This window comes from Corvus brachyrhynchos, unplaced genomic scaffold (genome assembly GCF_000691975.1).
Source record: "Corvus brachyrhynchos isolate BGI_N302 unplaced genomic scaffold, ASM69197v1 scaffold245, whole genome shotgun sequence".
Lineage (NCBI taxonomy): Eukaryota > Metazoa > Chordata > Aves > Passeriformes > Corvidae > Corvus > Corvus brachyrhynchos.
This window is the reverse complement of record NW_008238988.1, coordinates 2,293,936-2,301,725: the sequence shown is the minus strand read 5'-3', so window position 1 is coordinate 2,301,725 and position 7,790 is coordinate 2,293,936. Positions and strand designations below refer to the sequence as shown.

The 7,790-nt window shown below is 37.5% G+C and overlaps 1 protein-coding gene across 2 annotated transcripts in view; it reads left to right on the top strand.

The window, feature by feature from the left end:
* Positions 1–103: 103 nt before the first annotated feature.
* Positions 104–7,790, top strand: part of SLC38A6 (solute carrier family 38 member 6) — a 34,591-nt gene continuing 26,904 nt past the window's right edge. Inside the window, exons 1-4 of one of the 2 annotated variants that reach the window (XM_017738842.1) lie at positions 104–262; positions 467–588; positions 1,292–1,365; positions 5,437–5,489. In XM_017738842.1, coding sequence (XP_017594331.1) covers positions 515–588; positions 1,292–1,365; positions 5,437–5,489 — 201 coding nt within the window. In that variant the 5' untranslated portion in view covers positions 104–262; positions 467–514. The remainder of the gene's footprint in view (positions 263–466; positions 589–1,291; positions 1,366–5,436; positions 5,490–7,790) is intronic. The other variant, XM_017738841.1, reaches the window with a different exon arrangement.

Genomic DNA, 7,790 nt, shown 5'->3' with positions numbered 1-7,790 from the left:
TGCGGGGAGAAGCGCGGGGAGCGCAGGCTCAAAGGTCGGGCGGCTCCGGGCTGACAGCGCCGGGGCGGGGGGAGTCACCTGGAGGGGGGCGAGTGAGCCTCTGGTCCCAGCGGTGCTCCTGGTGCCGTTGTTTCTGTGCTTGCTGAGCGCTTGGAAGCGCTGCCATGTGCCCTCGCCCTGTTGCGAGCACGCAGGGAGAGCCTGCTCCGAGCCGTAAATCTTGCTGTGCTCGTTTGGCGCTCTGCTTTCACTGTGCTCAAAGGTTGTGGGCGTCTTGAGATGCTTACGGGGCGGCATCGCGCTGTTGTGTGTGCACAAGGGTTTGCGTGGTTTTAGAATGAGAAACGAGATTTTAGATTAAAGGAGAAAAAGTTGTCTGTTGCCCCTCCCTTGAATATCATTCTAGGAAAGATCAAAACACCTCTTCCACTGATTGTACTTTTTTTTTTTTCTGTCCTTTTTACAGAGTTCTTCAAGTCGTGGTTCTTCCTTTGCTTTCTCAGTGTTTAACTTAATGAATGCAATCATGGGCAGTGGGATACTTGGCTTATCCTATGCCATGGCCAACACAGGGATCATGGGGTTTAGGTAAGTTTTCAGTTTTTACATGTACTCATTTTTAAAGTCGGCTTGCAGTTGTAAATGGAGCAAAACTTGATTACTAAGACTCCTGTGCAAATCTGTGGAAGAAATAAATAGCTTGTGCTTTTCAGAATTGTTGATTAAGATCTTCCCCTTTTTGATTTAGTCATGCAGATCTGACCTAACATAAATCCTGCCCAGATGTTGCATTAAATTGCCACAGGGTGGCAATTTCTTGGCCATTACTTCTGATAGATTGGTATTTTCCTTTCAAAACTGTTATCTCCTTTAGTTCCAGGAATGGGCCTTGTGGAATAGGATGGATACATGGCTGGAAACTGTACACCGGTTTGTCCTTTTGTTTGCACTTTTGCTTGTTGCAAATGCTAATCTGTGGATAATGGGGCCAAAGTCACTGGAATTGTCCCTTTGACCATTTCCTCAGCATTGTTTTCACTTCAGTGGAAGATGTGTGTTTGCGTATATGTGGACACAAACTCCTATGGTTATGTCCATTTTGTAATCTATATGTCAGGGCAACTTGGCAAGTATTGGGAAGATCAGAGGCCACGTGAACCACAGTCAGCAGAGACAAGCCATAAAATGAGGAAATCTGCTAGCTTAGTTCTTGCAAAAGTAGCATTCCTAAAGCTTGAAAGTGCATTGTACTGTAAAAGTGTTTTAATTGTGAATATTTTGTGGTTTTTAGTATCTTGCTGCTGATTGTTGCCAGCCTTGCTTCTTACTCTGTGTTTCTTCTGCTCAGTATGTGCACTCAGACTGGTAAGTGAAAACAATTTATCTAACAGTGAGGTCTGAAATATTTCCTCAGCTTTATCAGAGAGACATGACCCAGTATAAAGACTGCAGTTAACAGTGGTGTCTGATTCACTGACCTTGAAATGTTTAAGGTTTTTTACAATTAATATCTGCCATTTAGAAACAGGATTTTGAGACTTTTTATGCAAAGCTAATGCCAAACTGACTGGTTTCTAGATTTAAAAATTTTTTTTCCCCAAATGCCTCTCTTCTCTTTCCAGAGAGATCCTGTATTTCTGCAGCAAAACTATTTTAGTGCTGCCTGAACCTCACTACTTCAGTGTGTGCCTTTGCTTTCAGTGAATGCTTAAGAGCAATAAAATAGCAGCCTTTCATTCTCCTAGTAGTAGTACATATATTTTTTTCCATGGTTTGAAATGGATAGCTTTCAGGTTTTTTAATCATATTGGATTATTATTATTCTTGTGGTGCTTTATAGATGCAGCTTATAGAGCTTTTTTGATGCTGAATGAGAAGTCATGTTGCAGTTCTTGGAAACTGCACTGCTTTGAGTCAGTTCAAGCTGTACCTTCTAATACCTGCAGTCAAATCTGCTCAGGTTTTAATTCCTGCTTCTTTTAATTGTTACTGAAACAACTGAGTCGTTCCTTGACTTCTCCTACACAAAGATCATGTTACAGCAGCAAGTCTCCCTGCTTATTGTTTCCCTCTCATCTGTTTTCCTCTCTTTTCAAAGGTGGTGGGAGAAAGCTTCTGCTTCTTTCCTCCTTGGCTTTGTTTTCTTTAGCTGCCTTTGGTTTCTCAGATGGTTGCTTCCTGATTCTTCTTAGATCTGCTGCTCCTGTCCCCACCTGTTGAGTGATCTTCTTCATACCTTCTTAAAAAACACCCCTCAGAGGTAGGGTTACTTTTATGGTTGGTGCTTGATGATTTGGGATTAAGTCTTTGGTAATTTTTTTCTCCTTTTAGCGTGCTTGTTATTAGAAAGGAATCAGAACCTGAAACACGTAGCTAGAGAGATACATGAGAAGCAAAAAAAATGGGAGACTTGAGGTAATTTTAATGGCCTTTTAAACTTCTTACTTCAGGCTGAAAAGTTCTGTATTTTATGGGCACTAAGTGGTATTAAGCTGTTGTCTAGTAAAAATTATTAAAGAGATTCTTGCCAAAGAATTGTGATGAGGGGTAGAACTAAGGATTTAAGTTTATTGAGGTAAGAAGAGTTTGGATGTTACAAACTCAGAGGCCTGATATGCAAAAAGGCTTTAACTCCTCAGTTCTTGTCCAAAGGCAACAGTCCACCTCAAGGAAGCATTTTTGAAATGCAGACAGCTGAAGTGATAGGATGAAGAATTTCTCTTGTCTGAAACTAATAATTAGTTATCACCTAAGGCTGACAGGTAGGACTTGCGCCAGGACTATGTCTGGATAAGTTTGCTGGATTTATGACCTTTTGTGTTTTGATTTTTTTAAAAATATGAATTATTTGAGATTATGTTTCCTATAATGCCTGTCAGCTATTGAAGTCATTAAATGTTAGATAGCATTCCAAGTTTTTCCTTGGAACACTGTCTTTAAAAAGTGGGAAATACAACCTGTTGTACCTTGACAAAGTAAAATCTCTGTACGTGCTTGATTCCAAAGTAGGTAATTAAACTTCTTTAAAAAAAATTATATTAATTTGTAAACAGTGTTACAGTATTAAACTTAATCCATGAAAACAAATTGGAAGGTAATCTTACCATTTTTATATTAAAAATGAGCTAGAAAAATTTAAAGGGTGGTGAAGAGGAGCTGTTGAAAGTGTTTGTAAACTCTTACTTAGGAAAGAGCTGACCTATAAAACACCTTCCGAAAAGGAAGCTCAAATACTAATTCCATTTTAAACAGAGGCCAGGATTATGAAGCACAGGCATTTTAGTTGCAGTCAAAAATCAGGAAGTATCTTCAGTTACTCAGTTGTGTTGGTCTGGGCTTTGACAAAATCAAGTGGTTTGTGGAGACCAAAGGCTTAGCAAAAACAATATTCCCAAGTGTCAAATGTTGGGCTGGTGTTAGTTTAGTCAGTGTTTCTCCGGGTGTTAATTCAGTATGACCTGTGTTGTTTTCGGCTGATAAAGGCTAAGCTTCCGCTGTAAAGCAGAGGAATTGGGAATTTAAGTGGGATGCACTTTGAAGTTCTGTGGCTGTTTTTTTCTTTTCGTATTATGAGTTAGTCACAAATATTGCTGGTACTATATTTGCCAATTTCCCTTCACACTTAAAGGGGTAATTTCCACGGACTGTTAGTAACAGGATAAAAATTAAGATAATCAGGCAGAACTTATTTATCTTGATATAAATTTGGCTTAATGTTTTGCTCCATATATTTTTGAAATTACAGAAGCAATGTGATCAAGTAATAGGGCTTCCCAGTGTTCACAGGACTAAACTGATTACAGACACAGTTACTACAGAAATGATTTTAAGGTTTCATATTGCTCTTTTGGAATTGTGGGGAAAATTTCATTCTCTTTGCTGATAACTCCGCATACATGTGTGCTGTACATTTGTTACCATGTGGTAAAAACAACTTGCTCTTAAATATGTTTACTATTTTACTGATGGTTTTTTTGATGGCAGTGAAGATGGCTCTGTAAAATACTTTTTTTTCTCTTGTGATCAACTGCTTTATAAATAGAAATTAAGAAAAATACAGGGTAAAATCTAGTAAGACATTTTTTGTTTAATTATGTCTGTTAGAGATAGTCCAGGTTTATGCTGAGCACTGACTCTGGCTCATTTAATTTTGTTATTTCATTTATATTGTCATAGTGTGCTGGTACGAGTAGTAGAGCAAAATGTGAAATTTTGCCCTTGAGAAAATGAGATAAGAAAAGTAATGAAGTTCTTCTGGGTTTGGTTTTTTGTTTGGTTTTGTTTTGTTTTTCCCCCCTCTGGAGCACTGATCTGATTGTGTGCAGAACTTCAATGAAATAAAACCTCCTAAGCTTGGGCAAGTCTGAGGCTGCAGTCCTGTCATCTGATCTCTGTGAGGTGCCTCTGTCTCCCATGTCTTGTGTCATTTACTTCAGTGAATGGGGCTTCACTCACGTGTGAAGGGCTGTCCCAGCAGCTCAACTTGCAAGGCTGGGCTCTTAATTAAGATCTGACAGGAGCAGTTTTGTACCAAACAGAACCAAGGCAGAGAAACCAAGTGTCGTGACAATAGAATTCTGTGGGTTTGAGATTAATTTTACCCTCTGAGGCATTCACAGCTGTTTTATTATATCCCAAGAAAGTGAGTGGTATTTCTCAGAAAACTTTCATCTTTTTGATGCTGCTTGAGTTTCTAATAACAAAATACAGAGTAACAATGAAAGGCTTTAATATGACTGCTTCTCTCTGAGAAGGGATTGTTTGGAGTTACTGGCAATAATAGAAGTGAGCTTCAGCTAAAACCCAGCGAAATTATACAGGAAACCACAGGCTGTTTTAATGTAATTATATAAGTCGGGTGCAGGTAAGGGCAGGATTTTTGTTTCGCTTTGGGTTTTCTTTTGGGGTTTTTTAATAATAGATTTCAACCGAAGAAGGTGTTTACCTTCTTGAAAATAGATGGGGCCTAGTTCTTAAAGGCTGGAAAGGTGGTGATGTTTATATCTGTAGAAAGATGAAAATGTATCCTTCCGTCATCATAATTTTAAAAAACCTGCTCTTCTAAGGAATAACATATGGAAATATCTTGTATCCAATTGTTGATGCTAATCTCATAATTCTTTACCTACAAAGAAAATCTTTGGGAGAAGATTTGCCATTAATATATTACTATTATATTTTAGATATTGCAACTGCAAATACTAAATTGAGCTTCTGAAGAGTCTCTAAATGTTTGAGCATAGAGCTGTATTTTGTAGCAGGAGTACAGGTGTATATAAAAGCTATTTTGTAAACTAAAAAATACTAAGAAACATTCTTTTAATTCTGAATTTTATTAATTTAAAAAGGGGGGAAAGGCCCAAAAATAGAGCTTTCAAGCTTTTCAAGTTAGAGATATTTTAGCTTTTTTTTTTTTTTTTCCTCCCTTACCAACAGCTGTCACTTCTTATGAAGACCTTGGCCTGTTTGCATTTGGATCAACTGGAAAGGTGAGTATTCATTTTTACCTGGTTTTTTTCTTGGTCTCATACTTTTGATATGCAGATGTTCTTTGCATATTAAAGAGACATAAGCGAAATAAGTACTGAAACTACTGACACTCTAGTATGCTGAAAGATCTGTTACATCCTGGAGCTTTTCACTTGGTTTCAGTTCGTGTGTCTGCTCTGTGGAAGTCCAACTTCAGTTAAATTGGCACTCCTTAAATGCAAGATTTTGTGCTGCTTTCCTGTCAGAGTGTTCATGTTAAGTTGCCTGCACAAATCTGCTCACTGGCATTGTTGTCAGGTTGGCTCAAGGCTCAGATTTGATACAGTCCTACCTCTGTTGTAAAAATGTTAAGAGACAGGTAAGGGATTGATTTGGTGTTACATTGTCAGCATTTAATAGGGATCTAAGATAAGGGATGGCTTTTCATGTCATTTCCACAATAGGAACAATTAAGAGTACATTTAATGCATGTTATTTATTTCCTTTTGTTTAATAAGCTCTTCACTTGAATGTTTCTTACTTTTTTTATCTCATGATTAAAAAAAAACCCAAAAAACCAAACCCACAAACAAAAGAAACTAAAAAAAGCCGCCATCAAGCTAACCATTTCTGGTATAAGAGTAATCAGAATGTTAGCTATGATTTTTTTGTAGTGTGCACTGAATCTTTTTCCTAACAGTGATGCTATGCAGTGATAGTGGGTGCACAGGAAATACTGAAGCACTGTCTGTGAATACTGCACATTTAATGTTGTGAATTCTGTGTTCTGTGTTCCAGTTACACCTTATTGAAAGCAGGTTTTTACCACACACAAGTGTGATTTTAATATTTTGCTGAAACAGTGCAAATTTTTAAAAATTAGTTTGGCTTAACAAGCTAGAGACTGTTGCCTTAAGTCTTAATGTCACTGAGAATTAAACCTGAGCTGTCAGGTGTTTGTAAGGCTTCCGTTAGCATTAATAAGCAGATGAGTGTAGTCTGAGGATCAATATTTACTGATCAAATTAAGAAGTGATCGACCTCAAGAGATAATAAGCCTTGATAAAAACAAGGTATAAGATACAGTTACTTCTTACAGGAGCTGTTCTGTAGACATTAACCATAAGCCATTACTTGAAAAAGTAATAGAAATTTAGAGCCTAAGGTGAAACTAAAATGTGGCTTACTCTGCCTTTGTCCTGAAGCAGGGCTGAGCATTTATAAACCATTCTTGGCAGATGTTTGTCTAATCTGTTATTTAAAAGCTTAAGTGAAGGAGATTTCACAGCTTCCCATTGTAGTCAAAATGTGGTTTGTTTTTTTTCAGTTCTTCTTAATGTACTTTTTCATAATTTTCAATTTAAGTAATCTGTGCTGAAAATTATCTGGCCTTTTATTTTCAGTGTGCATGGAGAGCACTGGAATATTTCTAGGTTGGGAAGCTGTTCTTTCGATAAAAAAATCAAAGCTCACCAAGCTTTCCTGGTGAACTGATGTTTTCTGGAACAGTTGTCTTTGTCTTTTGAAGCATCTTTGATATTTATACACTTTTCTTAAAACTTGCCTGCAAAGCAGGCTTTGCTGCTTCTGACTGTGTTATCTCAGACTGTTTTCTCTTTGCAGTCCAGTAACTCTTAAATCATGTGTTTGAGATCTGCTTCCTGAATGCCTTGCTTTTAACTGATCTTGTTGATTTTTAGGCTTTTCTACTTCACCACAACCATTCTGAATTCTCATCTGTCCCTGAGCACTTCTCACTTCAGTCAGGCACAGATGACATTTTGTTTTTGCTTTTTCTCTGCAGTAGTACTTCTCCCTCACACATAGGGGATGATACAGCCAGGCTTGTGGAGAACCTTGCTTGAACTGGCAGCTTAGTTTGCCAGTAAACTATTGGTTAACTACTCTTGAAGTAATTACTCAACCTGGTGGTTTCCTTTGAAATGTATTTTTCTGAGATTTATAAGAATGGAAATTTTCTGCTGTTGGAAGATTGCTGATTCTCCCTTTCCAAAGGTGGGAACTATTTGTTTCCATCTCTGGCAAATTCCAAGATATCATATTTTTTTATTTCCTTCCCTTGGTGACTATTGAACTGACTTTGAATTAATTTAAAATCTGAAGTGATTTTTTTCAAAAAAACAAATTTGTACTTCTTTTCAGTACTGTAGCTTAATTTTTTTCCAAGTTGACTTAATGACAGCACTCATTTAGGAATGTCCTATATCAAGAAGAGCAGTGGGTAGAAAGAAAAGGGAACCTGATGATCATGGTATTTTAGAACTGAGCTCAAAAGAAAACACTGGGAAAACTTTATAGCC